Genomic DNA, 20,683 nt, shown 5'->3' with positions numbered 1-20,683 from the left:
TCATCTGATACCAAAAAGCATTCTTCTTTTGGATAATAAATGTTAAAGCCATTCAGTTTATTATGCAGGCATGTATGTTATTCTCAATGTGTGATGTATTTGTATTTGCGCAGTGTTCTCAATGGACACGTTAGGCGAGGACGACACTGAGAGTATGATTATGATAGAGGCAGCGGAGGAGGCCGAACCTGTTCCAGGACCCCAGGGTCAGGATATCGGGGCCCCAACAGCACCACCAAAAAGAGCCCCACCAAACTTCAACCAGGGCCTTAAGAAAAAGAAACGACAGAGCAACAAATCCCCACTGTCTGACAAACCACAGGACCTCCAGGTGTGTGTGTGTGTGTGTGTGTGTCAGGACAAATCTTTGTCTTTATGTATAAAGGGGGTCGCACAATGGACGAGAATCGCTGCGCCATGAATCTAAAACAGAACACATGTCTGCACACCGACGGCACCTGACGGCATCTGTCCGCTGTGACTCCCTGTCGCGCCACAGAGCGCCAGTCACATAGCTTAACATTAAATAACATCATATTTGTCCCAAATCGTTATCGATAACCACTGGCTGCTAACGTATATTTAGCATTTTGAAGTAGATGCTATCTGACTATGCTCGCGCTATTTAATGTGCACTTCCGGTGTACAATACCTCCGAGGTGTTCTACATGCTACACAATGTGGCGTGACGCATCTTGTCCAGGGTGTGCGACCCCCTTAAGTGTATGAATACACATAATGTCATATGGGGCTAGTCTCTATTTCCATACAGTCTATTAATTTTGGTAATAATGCTATAATAACACTATTATAACAATATAATAACACTATTAACAGTGGTTTCTGCACAGTACAGAACTGACTCACGTGGCTTAAAGTGTGTGTTGCAGGTTTTTTTTTTTACGAATTTGTGCAACTTGCTTGTGTGTAATAACCATTTAAAGTGTTATCCATTGTATTTTATGTTGTTGGGTATCACAAAACCTGAAAAAGTATGAAAAAGTACAGCGGTTTGCAATGATTCTCCTTTCCCCCACAACGCACTGTATGACGTCACGCTGGGGAGAGAATTTACCAAAGCCGCATTGAGAGCATTGAGAATGACTATAGAAAGACGAGTAAAGTACAGTTCTGATTATAGATAAATAGATAGATAGATAGATAGACAGACAGACAGACAGATTGATAGGCTAGTATAGAGAGATAGGCAGACAGCCAGATAGCATAACGTTAGCATATCTTCGTGTAGAAAGTAAACAAACAATTAACATACTCGTGCATGCTGGCTTGAGGGGGTCCATGATCCTGCCTGAAATGGGTGTAACTTTATGCGATCTTCAGCACAAACGGTTTTGGCAGCATGTCTCTAATCCTGGAAGGTGAGTGAGGCACGTCACATCTGTTCGTGGGGACCAGCGACCCAAACGCACTCGCTTTCTTACAGCCAGTAGCGGAATGGCAATCGAGAGAGTCGGGACTTTCCCGGTGGGTCGATCTGATAATAGTTATACGTTTCGAGTTAACAACACCGTCTGGCGGCGTGATGTGCGCCGGTTCCCGCAGCCCGCTGGTCAAAGTGCAGCCTCTCTGCTCAACAAAGTATATGAAAGTGCTCAACCTGTTCGGCAGGTCCAAACATGTACAGGATTTATAAAAATACGGTGATCAATGAGCGGTTCCTCCTCAAATGGCATAGTCTGTCGTGATGTAAAAAGCCGCCGAACGCCTGTTTATTACAGTATGTATGCGGTCCGAGTGTGCTGCAGCTGCTGACTGCTGCGTATAAAATGATCGTGTGATTCGTTATAATCGCATAAACAATATAACAAAGCATCCTTTTATTTCACAAAACAATATATTTGAGATATTATTTGATAGACTAGTAAGTGTGGATAAAGGATGTTTAAAAATCTCTAGCCTGGTGGTCAGGACATGAATGGATCAAATCAGCAGATTTGCGAAGTTTTATTTATCTCCACAGATATCATAAATAATAATTAGCATGGTAACTTTGCAGTATAACACATTATATATTTCCTACGATGTATATATGATTTCCAAATTGTATACGCAAGTATTAAACAGCAATAAATGTCTCATCTATCTCTATGGCTCTGGCTGAGGCTTTCTCCACTTCTCCCCAGCGTGACGTCATCGCAGAATTGCGTAAAAAAACCGTTAATACCAAAAACGTAAAAAAAGTGTTCTTTAAGACCATTTTTGAGACATTTTAAAAATTATACACATATCTTGAGTGATTTATGTACCCATTAATCGACAGTGGTGGTTAACCTGCAACACGCACTTTAACACTCTAATTACTGTAATACTGTCTGTATAACATGACAATCCCTATTCAATCTAGCAATTTGGATATATTTTTATTTTTATTTCTTCTAGTTTGATAATGGTGCCATCTTGTGGCACAGACAAGTCGTAGACACATTACTGGTTTATTATCTCTTTCTAAATTTAACCTGGGTTTTAATAATATAAGTGTAGTACCATGGTTTTTCAGCATATCCATTACCATGTTATAAAAACCATGATCTGTTCCTCTTGGTGGTCATAAAACAAAAGTTTGAGTATTGGAGTTTTTTTTTATTAATTTGATTCTTTTAATTTCGCTTCATTCAAATGACACCTTTGTTAGTTTCATTGTTAATAGTTTTACTTACAAAAGTGTAAAGCATTAATAAATTAAAGGTATTTTCATTGTTCTGTAGGTTCGGCTGCGCATCATTGAGGGAAGACAACTGCCTGGTGTCAACATAAAACCAGTAGTTAAAGTTGCAGTTGGAGGGCAAACAAAGAGAACACGCATCAAGAAGGGCAATAATCCTTACTTTGATGAGGTACCTCATTTTCTTCACTGATAGATTCATTCTCTCTAAATGTTTCCACGTAATTTGCCAGTTTCCAAGTTAATATGAATTATGTGCCTGTTTTGTCAGACATTCTTTCTGAACTTCTATGAAAAACCTTCAGATCTTTTTGATGAACCTATATTTATAACAGTAAGTTATATTATTATTATCAACATCATCATTATTACTGTAATGTTCTTGCTTTTGTCATTAAAACCAAATATGTTTTACATAAGAGCCAGTTATTTATCCGGTTATTTATGTCCACTTTAAGGTACTTGACTCCAGGTCTCTACGCATGAACTCTGTCATTGGTGAATTCAAGGTAGATTTGCTTTGTTTTCTTTTCTTCCTTTTTTGAATCACTTCTTTTATTAAAGGCAGGGTGCATGATTTTTGAAAAACACTTTGGGAAAGAGAGTCGGGCTGAGTACCAAGACACACTTGTAGCCAATCAGCAGTTAAGGGGCGTGTCTACTAACCGACATCGGGGCTGCATATGTGTGGGGCGTGTCTATCAAAAGAAGGTCCAGATTATATTGGGGTAGGGGCGTGTTTGTTTAGGTGATTTCAAATATCAACATTGGCTTTCAAAGATCATGCACCCCACCTTTAAGTGATATCTCAAAATTATCAGTCAGTATTTCTTTGTTTTTGTTTTGTCTTTTCTGATTCCATGCGTTTTTCATTTCTTTGAGAATTTTTTCATTTTAAAGGCACATGTCTCTGTGGTTTGAGTCTTAACTAATAACAGCGTTGCTTCTGTCTATTTGTTTTATATCTCAGATGGATGTTGGCATGGTGTACAATGAACACAGTGAGTGACCCTGCATCCTTTTAATTTGCTCTCAGAACATGTAAATTACTGGAATTGTATTTGTTATGCCAATTAAATGTCATTTTTAGGATTTAAAGAGGAACATTACTTCTAAATTGGGATGAAAAAAACACTCCAGGGTATTTATCATGCCATGTTTCTCTATTTTATTAAACAGGACATGCTATACTGAGGAAATGGCTGTTGTTGGCAGACCCTGATGATATGTCTGCAGGTGCCAGAGGTTATTTGAAGGCCAGCATATGTGTGCTGGCTGCTGGTGATGAACCTCCAGTGAGTTTATCTCTTTAAATCTAGTCAAACTGTGACGAACTGAATCACCACTGTCACTGTTTTGATTTGTGCAATCTTCCCGAGGGTCATTTTTCCTGAAGTTTTGCTTTGTGTGTGTTAGATGGATAAGAAAGAGGGCCTGGAAGAGAAGGAGGATATTGAAGGAAACTTGTTGAGACCAGCTGGTCTTACACTGAGAGGAGCGACCTTTACTCTTAGAGTATACAGAGCAGAAGATCTGCCTCAGAGTAAGCAGACCTTTGTGTGTATGTGTGTGCTTTTTTATTTGTTACTGTTTTCATCCCACTCTTTTTCATACAGTGGATGATGCTCTTATGGATGGCATGAAACAATTTCTTGGTTTCGAGTCCAATAGAAAGAATCTGGTGGACCCACTTGTGGAGATCAACTTTGCAGGAAAATCGGTACATAATTTCCTGTCCATAGCATCTTTGTTATTCACTTTTTCAGGTATTAGATCAATAACTTGCTCAGTAGTTAATGAATTTATACTTTTTATACATATATATGTAGATCTGTACTAAGATTCTGGAGAAAAACGCCAACCCGCAGTGGAACCAGAGTCTCACTCTACCTATCAGGGTAAGTAAAAAATCGGTAAACATATAAGAGAAAGGCAAATCTGCCAAACAAATTCATTATTAGATTCATTAACAGTTGGTTTTTACTCTAGTTTCCATCCATGTGTGAAAAGATGAGGATACGCATTTTAGATTGGTAAGTCAGGTTTCATTTATATAAATTGAACAATTCTACTTTAGCTAGTTTAGGTAATTGTATGTATCAAACTATACTGTATCAGCTATACAGGCCATTTGGATTGTTACAGTACATTCATGCAGACACATTTAGCCTAAGCAACTTACCTTATAATGCTTTCCGGACCTATCTTCCCAGATTATGTATTCCCAGTGATCTTGGCTTACATTTGAGCAACCATGTCAAATCTCATTCTCCTACTTTCAGGGATCGAGCCAGCCACAATGATGTTATTGGCACTACAAACTTATGTATGTCAAAAATCTCAGCCCCTGGAGGAGAGATCGATGGTAAGCATAGGCTTTATTGGCTGTGTTTTGTAGATTATTCACCAGGTGTTATGTAAGAGTAAAGACACACCAAACTGATGCCAGCAAAGTAGCGCAGACTGTAAGGGCAACTGACATTGCTTAAGTACTGGCTGTGTCTGGGACCAAAGTTGCCCTGACACACCAAATGGACGTGCGTGAGATGAGAAAGCTTTCCGTACCAGCATTAGTTGGTATTCATTGCTCAAAACGCAAGAGCCATTGCGCTCGTTTCACACCAATATCACTCACCACAGACGGATTTGTGATATATTTGAATGACATGTTGGAATAAGAGAGGAAAAAATCAATTGAACGATCCTTCTTGACTTTGCCGATGCCAAACAGGCAATCCAAATGATTGTCTCCTAGATGAGAGCCACCGACAAATCGGCCAAAAAAAAAAAAAAAAAAAACACACAGTAGCATACTTCAGCCATGTTTATGTCAGACGATGCTCAAAACCTGCTCGACAGCTGGCTGTTGGCTTGGTGTGTACCTACCTTTAGGCTGACCATGACAGTTCTTAAGGTCAGGGGTTTTCAAACTTAATGATGACAGGGACCGCTACATACTTTATGCTAGTCAACTTGCAGGCCGCGGGCCAAATTCGGCCCTCCAATCAATTTTTATCAGGTCATCTTTGTCTTATTTAAAATCAGCATGGTTACTTTTTAACCTTTCACTGTACATGACAAATGATGGCCGATAAACCGGAAGGATAGTCGGAAAGGGGCTGCGTGGGGTGTGTAATTATCGGATTCAATTTGAGCTTTGAATGCATAAAAATTTACTTATGCGACTACATCGCATGTGACACCATGACGGGAAGTGATGCATTTCATGTGTTCCAATGAAAACACTAAGTGCAAGTTAAAAAAAATATTTTTCCTTTTATGTTTAACTTTATCAGTAACATTTGAATCCTTTAAAAACGATTGATTACTGATAAGTAAATTATTTACTATAAATATTTTAGTAGATTAAAGGTTCTTGCACTGAAAGGAGCTTTTCTCCCATGTTGACACAGATTTACAATTAAACAGAAATTTCATTACGACTGCCACTAGGGAACTCTGACAGTCAAACCCTCTTACGGAGTTGCGTATAAATAGCACGAAGGGTGAAAATAGTGCAATACATACGCCAAATTCCATATGATACGCAAGTCCTCCCCATTCACTTAAACGGCACATCTTTTTTTGTCGTTTTATTTATTGGGTTTAGGGTTAGAACAAGTTTTTGTAACATAAAAATGACATCCAAACCCAAACACCAATTCTAACCCCAACTCAAAGCGACCATGGCTTAAAAAATGCAAAAACATGGAGAAACCTGTATATTAAATAACCTCCTTAAGCAAATCTGAATATTAACCCTAAACCCAAGTGGAAATGGTTTAAAAAACAGAAAAAAATTGAGAAACCAATAAAAAAATAAAAATAAAAAAAGATGTGCAGTTTAAGTGAATGGGGAGGACTGGCATATCATATGCACGCCAAATTGGAATTTGATGTATGTATTGCACGATTTTCACAATTCATGTGATTTATATGCATCTATAAATCATGAAACTGGGTAGGACAGTTGCATCAGAATGTAGTGTACAATGGAAAGCCGGTTTAGCCTATATGCAATTTTCATCATTAGAAGAAGACTGGCTATATGGTGTGAATACTTGAAATGTAACAATTTATAAGTTAAACAGTTATAAACAAAATACGTTTAAGAGCTCTACATTACATTCAGTGCTATAAAAAATAAATTTGTTGATTATTTACATTTGCACTTTTTTGCAATGTTCATAGTTGAACTATTCATTAAAATATTAAAATTAAATTATGAAAATGTAAATTATATTTAAAAAATATATAAAAAATAAATTATGAGTTTTCAGTAATTAAATGGCAAAATACTGGATGCAAGATGTGTGCATCTGTTTGCAAAATGCTTTTTTTTAATATATGACCTATAACAAAAAGTAACAATAACAACATAAGTTATAACATATAATAATAATAATAATAATAATAATATATAGGTAAAAGTAAAAAAATGTATAAAAGGTAAAAATAGGGGTACAAGTTTGGTCCGCATCATATTTACAATTTTAAAATCTGGCCGTTGAAGAAGAGTAGTTGAAGACCCCTGCTGTATAATGAATTTTTAATGAGGGACCCATTCCTCATTATATCCAAAAGATATCCATATTTACTATAAAGAAAATGTGTTAGATAAATAGTAATTGTGATGTTATAAAGACAGCAAATTGTCTACAAACCTATGCAATTGGCGACACAGAAGACTTTCCTCTTGAAACTGTTTTAAGGTCCCCCTAGAACCTTTGAAAACCCCTGCTTTAGGTCACTGTTCTGCTCTACAGCCTTAACACTTTGCGTAAATGAAAATTTCATATTGTTTTAGCCATTTGTATTGGTCCTGGATTACACTAACAAAGCATTATAGTGGTTTATTTTTGTCTACTTATTGGCCTAGTGATTTGGTGCCATGGCTTTGTTTCTAGCACTTAGTGTTACTATTGCATTAGGTCATTAATACATTTGCTATGCATTGAAACTACAAAATGATACTGTGTGGTGGAAATGTGATGTTGGCTTGTTTGAAGTAGTTACAAAGAGTTTAACATCAAGATTTTATTTTGGATTTTATGACAATATAAGAGCTTGAAAGCATTGTTAGAGAAAGTTTTAGTAGATTTTAAGTGTAGCTGATGGATTTGTTTGTCGGGAATTTTTGGGCTGCATGGAGTAGGTTTGGTGTCTGAACTAACTCTACATTTGGGACAGAAAAGGCTGTCAATAAAAGCATGCACGAGACACTACTCACATCAGTCTTCTTGTCTTTCAACCTTTTACTACTGTATCTCAAAACATTGTATATTTCTCTGTGCACTCAGATGAGTTTTCTTCCAGGACCATCTCCAGCACCAGTATGTGTGTCTCTCTGATCTCAAATCTGTCTGTTTCCTTCCTATACATCTGATCGTATTATGTTTCAGAGTTGGGCTTTATTGTATTTGTCTGTAGTGCATGTAGATGCAAAAAGGCTTAGATTGTAAGTAGCTGTATAGCTTTCATTCGGCTGGTTGTTGGTTAAGGTATTTACCATAAGAACGAATTGCTCAACAAGTCAACAAGCAAAAAAGTACCATGATTACTGTATTTGGCAATTTTTTTATCATAATGTTAGAAATGGCTGCTGGATTACAGTCTGTCTAATTCTTTGTCTTTTCTTTTTTCTATCACTATAAGTGGATGACAATATAGGCTTCTTGCCAACATTTGGCCCCTGTTATGTCAACCTGTATGGAAGCCCCAGAGAGTTCACAGCATTCTCAGACCCAAATGAGACACTGAACCTTGGAAAGGTGGGATGTTTTATATAAAAACAAATAATAACATTACAGTTGACAGTTCATATTAAAACACAGCATTCGATTTTTCTGCAGTTGACTCTTGCAATTGATGTTTCTATAAACTGGAACCTTGTTGCATTGTCTTAAAATTGAAAGCAAACACCTAAGGGGCAGTTTCCCGGACAGGGTTTAGATTAATCCAGGATTAGGCCTTAGTTATAATATGACCTTTAATAGTTTTTACAAACAAACCTTATAAATAACAATACTGGTGTTCATCTTGAGACAAAGCATTGCCATTGATATACTGTATGTTAAGAAATGTCAGTGCAAGATGTTTTTAAAACATGCATTTTAATAGGGTAAGCCCTGTCCAGGAAACCGCCCCTAAAAGTTCTTAATATTTTGGAGAAGCATTCATCTTGTGTTTTTTCGTGATGTAGGGAGAGGGCGTGGCTTATCGAGGGCGTGTGCTGTTAGAACTCATCACAAAGCTCTCCGAACAGGTGGACCAAAAGGTTGGAGACATAAACTCTGATGACCTCCTGGTAGTGGAAGTAAGAGATCAATCTGTCTTTGGGGACAATTTGTTCAGCATTAGTCCTGTACTTATGCGAGCTGTTTATTCAAAGTGAAGAGGCTCTGTGCGTGTTTTTCCATAGAAATTCATGCGGAAGAGGAAGTACTCTCTGTTTGCTGCATTCTACTCAGCCACTCTTCTCCAGGATGTGGATGATGCCATACAGTTTGAAGTCAGTATTGGCAACTATGGCAACAAGTTTGACAACACCTGTTTGCCTCTGGCTTCCACCACTCAGTTCAGCAGGGCGGTGTTTGATGGTGAGAGACCACCTATGATATATGATATTGTTTACCTGTGGCAAATCATGGCGTTTTCAAAGATCAGTAAAAAAAAAAACCCTTGAGATATTATCCTAGTCTTTGTGATAGCCCCTTGCTCCTTTAACAGGAAAATAAAAGTCAGTAAATGTCTCAGTTTTTTCAATAAATGGAAGTAGAATTATTAAAGGAAAACACCACCATTTTCAATATTTTACTATGTTCTTACCTCAACTTAGACAAATTAATCCATACTTATCATTATTCAATGTGTGCACTTAATCTTTGTACAGCGCATCGTGGATGTGTTAGCATTTAGCTTAGCCCCATTCATTCCTTAGGATCCAAACACTTGCATGTTTTCACTATTTAAAGACTGTTTAATGAGAAGTTACACAACTAAGTATGGTGGCACAAAATAAAACGTGCCGATTTTTAAGCGGATAAAAAATATAACTATATTGTATGGTGGAAGAGCACTTAGTTGGCAGCACTTCGACCATGGCGCGCAGTAACATCATCACTCCTGACTACTCCCCTTCTCGCTCAAACTTCTGTCAATATTACTGCACTCAAAGTCGAAATGCTGCAGGCTAAATCGCCACGTTTTGTTTTTTTCCAGCATACTTACTTGTGTAACTACTTAAATAGGGAAAACATGGGAAAACATGCTCTCTCAGATATATATGACTTCCATTCTTTAGCTAAACACAAACAAAAAAGGTTAATATAATGCCATTGTGTTATCTTCCTATATGGGACTCAAAATCTCAAATCTCCGAAAAGCACATGCCTTTGTCAATGAAGGAATCCAAATGACTCCAGTGGGTTAATAAATGTCTTCTGAAGTGAAGCAATTTATTTTGAGAAACACCATTACTATTTTATCCTATTTAGCAATTGATACGTCACATATCCATATAACATATAGTTCATTGTGACAAACTAAAATCTGACAGGACGTCAATATAACTGAATCTCACTGGTTTTGTGGCAACACATGCAAAAACTATTGAGATTGAACATTATCACCGTACCACCATATTTGAATTTACATTAATTGGTAAACTATTAATTTAAGAGATGATATCTTTTTGAAAAACTTGGAAGCAGAAATGACCAAAATACATGTAATGCCATATCACCTTTCATGAATGTTATATCAAAAAGCATGAATCCCAGGTAATTATTATGTGAATGACAAAACAATTAATGATGAATGGTGATTTCAAAAGATCTCATTAACTGTTAATCACAGTAAGGCATTTATACAGTAATTCTAACATCACTTGCACTGGTTTATACAGGGTGCCATTATTACTACCTGCCATGGGGAAATGTGAAACCTGTGGTGGTCCTGTCTTCAGAGTGGGAGGATATTAGTCCCCGAATAGAGGCCTTAAACATGCTGCTCAATATAGTTGATCGATTGGTAAGCAATGTTAATGGTTACACTTTACAGTACTGTAGGGTCACATTCATTATTAACACTACCATTAGCTAACATGGTTGTAATGTACTTTAACTTTTAACAAATTTAAACTTAAGTATTGTTTATTGTTAGTTCATTTTAGTTCAATGCATTAAAATGAGGCTAACCAGTAGAACCTTAAACTGCTACTATGTTTTATTCCAACCCTATATCACGAAATGATGTACCTATAGGCACGTATGGACCAGCGTGACAATGTCACGTTTTGTCGCGTTTGAGCGTGAGCATGTCAAGCTTTTCTGTTTGTGTCACTGTCACGTATTGGTTACTCAACTTTTTTTTCCTATTTAAAAACCATTGTCGCTTCGGTTTAGGGTTAGATTTGGTGCTTGCGTTAGTATGTCACTTTAAGTATTGGTTTATAAAAAAAGATACAAGACTTATTCTTTTATATTTTCTTAACTTTAACCAATTGTCGCCTGACGTTGGGGTTAGAGTTGGGGTTGGGTAGGGATGTCATTTTATGTAAATCTAACCCTAAACCAAAGCAACAATGGTAAGAAATAAGTTGAGTAACCAATACGTGACAGTGACACAAACAGAAAAGCGTGACATGCTCACGCTCAAACACGGCAAAACGTGACTATCACGCTGGTCCATACGTGCCTATAGGTAATTTTGTGATATTGGGTTGTTTATTCTCTATTTGAATAAAACACTGCTATTAAAACTCATGAATATATTAAGACTCAGCAATATTCTGCTGTGTGAAATAGGAGTCAAACCTGGAGCAGGTCCAGCTACAGCTGAAAGGAAAAAGCGACGAACAGGAAGTGGAGCAGAGAGTTGTCCAGTTGCTTGATGATGTCATAGCAGACTGCAGGTTCTGATAGGCTCAGTTGTTTATGAAGGTTTAGCAAATACCTAGCCAGTCTCATGAAATTTTCGTGATTTAGTCACACAACTTTTTGATTCTTTTTTCATGATATTGTCACAAATTGGTTACTCAACTGCTTATTCCTATTTTCGCTTCGGTTTAGATTTGGTGTTTGCGTTAGAATGTCACTTTAAGTATTGGTTTATAAAAAATTCTGATTTATTTTTCTATATTTTCTTATTTTTAAACCATTGTTGCCTGGCGTTAGGGTTAGAGTTGGGTTTGGGTGGGGATGTCATTTTATGTAAATCTAACCCTTAACTGAAGAGACAATGGTAAGAAAATAAGACAAAACAGAAATTTGTGATACGATCACGAAAAAACACGGAAATTCGTGACAATATCATGAAAAAAAGTATCAAAAAGTAACGTGACTATATCAGAAAATTTCATGAGACTGGGCTGCAAATACACTATGATAAACTAATGTTTTCTTCTGTGTGAATGCAGCGAGGAACTCCCTGAGCTGGACAACTGGTCATGTGTGACTCCGCTGGATAAAGCTCTGAGGAAGCTGCGAAAGATCAACATGCAGCAGATAGTGCAGGGCGCACTGACGCTAAAACATGGTCCAGAGACTGAGCTGAGTGCAGTTCTGGAGCAGGCTGAGGACTGGAGCCTGAGGCTGCGCAACCTTGCTGAGGAGGTGAAGTGGACGCAGTAAAAAATATACATTTTAAAATGCTCATTTGTTAGGCTGTATGGTTCAAAAAACCTTTCTGCTGCACAAAAGTGTATGTGATAAGTTTGACCTTAGTATTTCCTGAAAACTGTAAATTAAATCCAACTTTTTTTTGATTGGTGGAGAAAGGTTATACAGACTACAAAAATAATGATTAAAAAGGGTAATTGTTCTTCGATGGCTTTGCTGTGAAGAACCTTTTTTTAGCATCTTTATTGCAGTATTTCAATGTTTTGCAATGTGGTCCTTGAGTTGACATAAGTTTAAGTCTTCTTAGCAGTGTTTCTATAGAAATATATTTCATTTAGAATAATTTTGAGTGTACTTTTTCTATCTATCTTTCTGTCTTACTGTCTTTCTTTCTTTCTTTTAGCCCCAGAACAGTCTGCCAGATATAATAATCTGGATGCTACAGGGAGACAAACGAGTGGCTTACCACAGAATCCCTGCCCACCAGGTTCTCTTTTCCCAGGGTTACCGTGGTAAACACTGTGGCCAACTTCAGACAGTTTTCCTAAAGGTAAACATCCTATTCTGAGGCAAAGCAGACGCTAATGATACCATGCAAATGCCAAATGGAACAGGATCAATTGAGGTATTGATAAATAGTCTCTCTGAATCTATTTGTCATGTGCGTTCAGCCTCCACAGGATGAGGGAGGAGACAGTAAGATTCCAGCCCAGATCCGGGTGAAAGTTTGGTTTGGACTCAACGCTGATGTCAAGTCCTTCAAAGAGTTTGCAGAGGGCAAACTATCTGTGTTTGCGGAAACGGTAGGTGGACAGTTATACCGCAAACAACTGTTAACCTACAGTACTGTTTAATTTGAGTTATAACAAAGTAATTATCATTTATTAATTATAAAGTATTGGAGAAATGTTTCATTATGTTTGCAAAAAAATTAATAAATAAAACAGGAGACTTTGTGAAATCCGTGATTCATTTCTGCTTATCCCAATGCATAGATATATAAACTAGATGTTGCCTTGAGGTTCTAAGCATTTGTCAAAACTGCCGCCATTGTCATAGGAAGTAGCTAGGAAAAGCTGCTATCTCCGCTTGTACTTCGAATTCATGGACGATGGCAGACTTTTGTGCTGCCTATTGATGTTAGGCCTACTAGCACTATGCATTACAGTTAGAAAAAGTAGATTTTCATAATATCAAAACTTTTATTTTTTTCTGGACTCAATGCTAAATAAATGTCTGACTGTTGAAACGAACCAAAAGAAAACCACATTCCTGTGGAACCAATGACCTACCGTAGCCAAGGCGACATCTAGTGTACATATCTATGATCCCAATGTAGAAACATTTCTGTATTGGCTTCTTATCAAAATATCTATTGTATCTATAGTATGAGAACCAGACAAAATTGGCCCTGGTGGGGAACTGGGGTACGACCGGTCTGACTTACCCAAAGTTCAGTGACGTGACGGGCAGAGTTAGACTGCCAAAGGAGAGCTTTAAACCTTCTCCAGGATGGAGCTGGGCAGGAGACTGGTACATCAGTCCAGAGAAAACGTGAGTTCTATATTACAGTAATATAATACTGATACATATTTTGTGTCATTAAACGCCCTTTAACATTAAACATCATGACTTTTGCATCTTAGAATGCTGTATGACGCTGATGCAGGTCATACGATCTTTTTGGAGGAAGTGTTTGAAAATCAGATGCGGTTGCCAGGTGGACAATGGATTGGCATGCCAGAGGGATACACAGATGTGGTCAGTATGTTCTTACGTTAAAACAAAATTAATGTTTGTATTATTTCTTGTACATTGTGGAGAGTAATTTCGTAATAATGTACAGTATTTCGTTGATAATCGAAGTCGAAGTTTATTTTTTAAAGCACTTTACTTTACTTGACTAATACGCCACAGATGTAGAGGAGATATGTTCTACATTACAGTAAAGCCAACTGACAGGGACTGACCCTTTGGTTTTTTGTGTGTCCACCGTGGGGCAGAATGGAGAAAAAGCAGTGCCCAAAGATGAGGTTGAATGTCCTTCAGGTTGGGTTTGGGAGGATATTGAGTGGAGCGAGGATCTGAAGCGTGCGGTGGATGATCAAGGTATGGAAACTTTAACACATAAGCCAATAACTTCTGCTCTTCATTATTTAGTATATCCAAATGCAAATGTCACTACCATAAATCTGCTTCAGAAAATCTTCACTTGCATCTGTCTCACCTATAGGTTGGGAATATGGAATAACCCTTCCCCCCGACCGCCGGCCAAAGTCTTGGGTTCCATCCGAGAAGATGTACCACACAAACCGCCGACGACGCTGGGTCCGACTTCGCCGTAGAGATATGCAGAAGATGGAGGCACTTCGAAAAGTACTTTACCAGTCATTAACAAGATGTTAGCACTCACGGCTTGTTTTTAGTCCAACTAATAACATTTTTATATTGAGGTCAAGTTATGAAAAATGAAAGCTCTTGGCCTGAGCTTCATTCAGTTCCCTTTGAATTCTGGGGGATTCTGGTAAAGCTCAGGATGGCGTGATATAAAGAGCTCTGTGTACTCTCAGTAGGTCTTCCCCGGTCCCTGAACGCATCTGGTTAGAGGCAGATGGAGGTTGAGATGACACCTAATTAATCATGCTATCTGAGAATAATCTAAAAAATCAATCCCACACCTCAAATCCATTTGGCAAGACAACCTGGGTCAAACTTTAGAGTCCCGCCGCAAACGTGCTTAATGTTCATCATCTGTGTGATGGTGTGCGTGTGGGTATGTGTATGTTTCTGTGTGACAGAGAGAAAGATAAAAGCATTCGATCTGCTTGAGCAAAAAACATTCTGGGTATAAGGAACAAGTTAGTAAGGTAATCACTGTTTCATTGAAGAGCATCAACAAATTTGCTATTTGATGCACAAGCACAATGCATTGCTCATTCAGTTTAATCTGAGTGTACAGACAAATGGATGATTTACAGATAAATGCACAATGAATAAGCCTCGCGGGTAAATAAGAGAATGAGTGAGAGAGAGAAAAATGTGCTTGTGTGTGAATGAAAAAGTGTTGATCAAATACTAGTTTACATGGACATTACACAGCATTATTTACTTTATTTTTTATATTAAAAAGTTGCCAAAAAAATGTGTAGACTACTAAGGCACATTTAAATTTAGTGATGGTTGGTGCCCTTTTTTTATCGAGGGTGCTTGATGCGAAGTTCGTCACAACATGTATGTAGTCCGTCATGTGTGTGGTTCGTAATTTTAAAATATGTGTCGAGTGAACCTATCTGCATCACATGTTTTGTCAAAATAAGTGCCTGCTGCAGACGCGTCTAAAGGGTTTATGATAAAATATACGCTCGCATTTGCAAGATACTCATATAATCTCATGCGTAATCAGAGTTTACTGTTAAGGGAGTGTCTTGCGTGTATTTTGTGAATGTGAGCGTCTCTTTTATCCTAAACGGTTTTGCACATGTGATGCACATACTGTAGGTTCACATGGCGCACCAAACACATATTTTGAAAACACCAGCAACACACCACACCCCGAAAACTTTTTTTAATTTGTGCCCCTCGGATGAGGAGTCACGAGCCACCACTGAGTTATACCTAACTATAACTAACATTTGTGTAAAAAATTTAGTGTTTTTGTACTATTTTTCATTGAAAACCAAACCCACACTAGCTGATACATTGCAAGAGTAGTCATATATTTGCAATTGTGGCTTTCTAAATACTTTATGGGGCACTGTAAGTGTAATGACTTGAATTTTCCTCATGGTGGCAATCTTTAAACACAGATTCAATAATATCCTAAAAACTCTCCCATCCCAGGTTTAAAAGTAGTACAACTTCCATAATTTACTTAAAGTGCTCTATTTTCGCACACCAATTTTGTACTAAATATACTAAAAAAATATTCTTTAGTACTTTTTAAGATAATCTTAAGAACCTCTACGTATACTTATCTGTGCTATTTTGAGACACCATGAATATAAACTAAAAAATATTTTTTTTATTTAGGAACCACTTGTTGTCAATTTGAACCCATCTTTGTATGAAAGATGGATTCAAGTGTACTACAAGTGGTAACCAAAGAGACAATATGTTAAAAGGACATTTTAGTTTATATTCACAGTGTCTCAAAATAGCACAAATAAGTACATTTTAATGTTTTTAAGAATATCTTAAGGAGTACTGAAGAAATTTTTTTAGTATATTAAAGACAAAATTAGAGCACAAAAATAGAGCATTTTAAGTACATATGGAAGTGTACTTCTTTTTCACCTGGGATCAGTTTCTCATTCTATTGAATCACCTTAATTCTTCACTAATCTCTTTCTCACTAATGTAAAGATCCTCATGTCATATGTTGGTAATTTTGTGTCTGTAACACATAAAGAACATGTACATTAATTAGTGTAACCATTTTTTCTGTCTGTGTGCATGCTTGTCCACCAACAGCAGCGTCCAGACGAGTCTGAGCGTGAGGGCTGGGAATACACCTCTCTCTTTGGCTGGAAGTTTCATCTCAAGCAGAAAAAAACGGACTCCTTCCGTCGCCGGCGCTGGAGATGTCGAATGGAGCCATTGGAAAACACGGGGCCAGCCGCCATCTTTGACTTGGAGTGTTCACTGGTAATAAAGGTTGACTTTTCGAAAGATGTTGTGCTGGAAATTAAAAGTGAGACTGAGTGAGACTCAGAAGGAGAATGCTGAAAAAAAGTAATGTTAGAAAACAAAAGTGGTCAGAGTGAATGAAATGAGGGTGAGACGCAATTGTGACATTGGAGAGACGAGAATGGGTGTGGAAGGCTTTGAGCTTGGATGAAATGGAGGTGCTGAAAGTGACTGGGCAAGCAAAGTGAAGTTAGCCTGGTAAAGTAAGGGCATCGTGGGATATCATTTATGGGGAAAAAGAGATCGAGCAGTGAACATGAAACAGGGTACATGTAGAAGGTCCAGATAGTATGTTTATGTTTTACTCTTGGTCTGGTCCGCTGGGTCTGCTGTTACAGATCTATTCCTGGCATGAGCTGTCATGTGAGCCCAATTGGCGTTTGATTTGAGGGTTGACGGGAGTCTGCAGCTGAAAGGTCCCAGCGCCTTACAAGGCTGAAGTGGGGGATTCCCTTTACTCTGCCACATCAGGGCACCTACCTTCTCAGAAATAAAGGTACAAACGTTGTCACTGGGACAGTACAGTTTCAAAAAGGTACACCTTTGTACCCAAAGAGTGGATATTAGTACTTCAAAGGTACATATTGGTACCGTTTTTAAAGGGTTTTGCCCCAGTGACAGCTTTTGCAACTTTATTTTTGACAGTGTACAGTAAAAACTACACTATACAGAGGCAACCATTTCATCTCTAATATCCATTTTCAGATTTAATCTAGTATATCTAGTAGGCCTTTCTCGAGAAATCTGTCTATTATGTATTTCAATTGGTAGACCAGCGTTGCAGTGCAAAAGGTTGTGGGTTTGATTGGCAGGAAACACACATGCTGATGAAAAATGTATACATTGAATGTATTGTAAGTCACTTTTAATGAAAGTGTTTGCCAAATGCACATGTAAATGTAATCTTAAAGGCCCATTTGTTCAGCTGATGCAGAGCCTCCTAGAGTATGCAGTTTAAAATCGACCAGCTTTTGGCAGCACTTGAGTGCCCATTTTTGCATACATGTCGTTTTGAGCAATAAATTTGTGACTTATAAATCCAGACTCGCAGGAAAGTGCATGAGAAGTCTGATTGGCAAATTGCATTACAAGAACAAAGATGCGTCCCAAATTGCATACTTATGCACTATTCTACATCAACTAGTATACATAGTGTTAAGCCCGATTTATGGTCGTGCATAGGTTCTACCCCGTAGCTATAGTTATAGTTAGTTACTTAGGCTATCCGTAGCCTGTGCGTAGCTCTGCGTAGCCTGACGCGCACCTCACAAAAATTGTAACAGCGCGTCAGATCTACGCGAACCGCAAGCGCTGTGATTGGTCCACCAGAACCCCTCCCGTCAGGTAAAAAAAACTGCGTCATAGGTATTTCCATTTGTGACGGTGAAAACAAAGATGAGCCAAGTTGAGGAGTGATTTAACTCAAACTGCATCAAAAGTCGCTGTTTATTTACTTCCATCATTGCTGGTCTTCTCAAATTATACACAACAAGTTGGTGTTTCTTCTTCGTTTGTGGGTTAACTTAGCTAAGCTTCTTCTTCTTTGACGTTCGCACTGCTACTGTGGTTACACGCATGGTTACTGCCTACCAGCGGTCTGGGCATGTGTTTGCACGTCGACGCGGACGCAAAAGTATAAATGAAAACCGACGCAGAACCTACGCCGTCGCGGCTACGCCGTAGGACCTACGCACGACTGTAACGAGCCCTTAAGTGGTGTGTGTGTTCACACACACTTCCAAAAATGTATGCGGATGTAGATGATTATACCTTAGTCTAACTGTGGGTTCACACCAGCCGCGCTTGAGGCGTCTAATTCGCGTCTAATGCGGGTAGTTGGACGCCTGAGTGTACTTTTTGAGTGTACTCGCTTCATTCATGCGTGAAAGCCACACGTTAAATTATTAGGCGGCGTTTACACTAGCCGCGGTAGAGGCGGCAAAAACACGCTATTTGCGCGTAGTTGGATGCTTGAACATTTGAGTTCACTCACTTAATTCTCGCTTCCTGCAGATTTTTTAACTTGCGCGTTTCCCGCAGCAATGCTCAATTCACTCAATTTTTCTGGCAAAGTTCTACTCACGTGTTTCCTGTGGCAGCGCTCGATTTGCGTCATTCGTGCGAACTAGACGTGCAAATGATGCGGAATCGTGACTACTGTGCGCGCCAAGCGCGGCATTTGTGCCGCAAGACCTTACATTGACTTAACATTGAAATCACTCGCGCTTGACGCCTCTACCACGACTGGTGTGAACGCAGAATAACAGTAGTTGGGCAAAACATTGGGTCTCATTTATTAAGCATGCATTCGCACGAATTTGTGTGTGAGATGTGTGTATCGATGTTTTCACAAACAAATCATGATTCAACAAAAACTTTCGTATCAAAATGTCTCTAAATATATGCATAATTTCAAGAAAACCTAAAACCACTCATACGCAATAATCACGTTTATAAAACGGTTAGTTCCAATCCTTGATTCTGATTGGTCAATAGGTGTGCTTTATTCACGATAAAACACGGCTATAACCACTTCACCCAACGGTTCTGTTTATCACTGCGCCCTTAGCAACACCCTTAGCAACCACACGTATCGGTTTGTTGTTTTTATTTGAGCTTTCATGCATATTACACATTGGAACCACTGATCTATATAAATGACTGGATTGCTCATAGAACGCTTGACGTAACTGCGTGAGGTGAAGCCAGCGCAGAGTTCGAGCCGCCATATTGATATACCCAACCGGCAGAGAGCGTCATTCACTTCCATTCAAAATCATGATCAAAATGTACCCCCTTTACAGCGTATCAGTTACACAAGGTTAATTTTTAGGATATGTGTACGTTAATTATTTGTTAATTCTGGTGTTATTTGCAATGTTTATGTTTTAATCGGGCAGGATAATGGATTTATAAAAAAACGTTAAGGTGAGTGTGTCTGTTGCATTTGTTAATGACACGGGTATAAATAAAGTTTTTTTTGACATTCAGCTACACTGTGACGGTCAGCGTTATTTCTCTAAATAAGTTTAGGTAACTGGTAAGTTTACAACATAATTAAAAAACTAGCAAATTATTGCATGCACATACGGTACATAAGTATGATGATTTATTTAGATTTCAGAATGAGCACGTTTATTGTCATTAATACTAAATATGCTGCGGTCTGTCTGCTGATCTGATACTGTAATAAAGATTAATGTATAATAACTGATTAAAACGCAAAATGTACAACTTTCAGTAAATAACTATTTAACATGCTTTGGACGTTTGTGTTGTAATAATGTACAGGGTAACTTCACATATAAAAACGAAGACGAGTAAAGTGATGTTTTATCATTAAAATCTGATAACGTCCATTGATTTAATAGAACGTTTGGGTATACCAACATGGCGGCGCGGTGGCTTCACAAGTGTGACGTCATGCGCAATCCAGTCATTTATATAGATCAGTGATTGGAACACATTTTTGTTTATGGTCAGGGACTTTTTTTCTAGCGGAAGAAATGCTTTTAATTGATTTAACTTCATGAAAGTTGCACTAATATTTTTTTACTTTAATATTGTGTGGTAACTGTTTTATAAAAGCAATAAGGTACTTGAGGCAAGTGCTGTATCGTGGATAAGTAACGCGTCGTGCCTAACAACGCCATTCAGCCGTTACTTATTCACGATACAGCACAGCCTCTCGTAC

The 20,683-nt window shown here is 38.1% G+C and overlaps 1 protein-coding gene across 6 annotated transcripts in view; it reads left to right on the top strand.

Moving 5' to 3' along the window:
• dysf (dysferlin, limb girdle muscular dystrophy 2B (autosomal recessive)) overlaps positions 1-20,683 on the top strand; it is a 115,714-nt gene that overhangs the window by 14,645 nt on the left and 80,386 nt on the right. For 4 of the 6 annotated variants that reach the window (XM_073812309.1, XM_065248783.2, XM_073812307.1 and 1 more), the window contains exons 6-30: positions 114-331; positions 2,727-2,855; positions 2,955-3,017; positions 3,142-3,192; positions 3,654-3,684; positions 3,863-3,978; positions 4,100-4,226; positions 4,300-4,403; positions 4,513-4,581; positions 4,673-4,716; positions 4,966-5,048; positions 7,984-8,016; positions 8,339-8,454; positions 8,886-8,999; positions 9,105-9,282; positions 10,590-10,714; positions 11,491-11,597; positions 12,102-12,297; positions 12,707-12,853; positions 12,975-13,106; positions 13,691-13,857; positions 13,950-14,064; positions 14,307-14,412; positions 14,537-14,679; positions 16,774-16,947. In XM_073812309.1, the coding sequence (XP_073668410.1) occupies positions 114-331; positions 2,727-2,855; positions 2,955-3,017; positions 3,142-3,192; positions 3,654-3,684; positions 3,863-3,978; positions 4,100-4,226; positions 4,300-4,403; positions 4,513-4,581; positions 4,673-4,716; positions 4,966-5,048; positions 7,984-8,016; positions 8,339-8,454; positions 8,886-8,999; positions 9,105-9,282; positions 10,590-10,714; positions 11,491-11,597; positions 12,102-12,297; positions 12,707-12,853; positions 12,975-13,106; positions 13,691-13,857; positions 13,950-14,064; positions 14,307-14,412; positions 14,537-14,679; positions 16,774-16,947 (2,888 nt within the window). The remainder of the gene's footprint in view (positions 1-113; positions 332-2,726; positions 2,856-2,954; positions 3,018-3,141; positions 3,193-3,653; positions 3,685-3,862; positions 3,979-4,099; positions 4,227-4,299; positions 4,404-4,512; positions 4,582-4,672; positions 4,717-4,965; positions 5,049-7,983; positions 8,017-8,338; positions 8,455-8,885; positions 9,000-9,104; positions 9,283-10,589; positions 10,715-11,490; positions 11,598-12,101; positions 12,298-12,706; positions 12,854-12,974; positions 13,107-13,690; positions 13,858-13,949; positions 14,065-14,306; positions 14,413-14,536; positions 14,680-16,773; positions 16,948-20,683) is intronic. The other 2 variants (XM_065248787.2, XM_065248785.1) reach the window with 1 other exon arrangement.

This window comes from Paramisgurnus dabryanus, chromosome 2, assembly GCF_030506205.2.
Source record: "Paramisgurnus dabryanus chromosome 2, PD_genome_1.1, whole genome shotgun sequence".
NCBI classification, from domain to species: domain Eukaryota; kingdom Metazoa; phylum Chordata; class Actinopteri; order Cypriniformes; family Cobitidae; genus Paramisgurnus; species Paramisgurnus dabryanus.
This window is presented reverse-complemented; position numbering and strand designations above follow the sequence as displayed.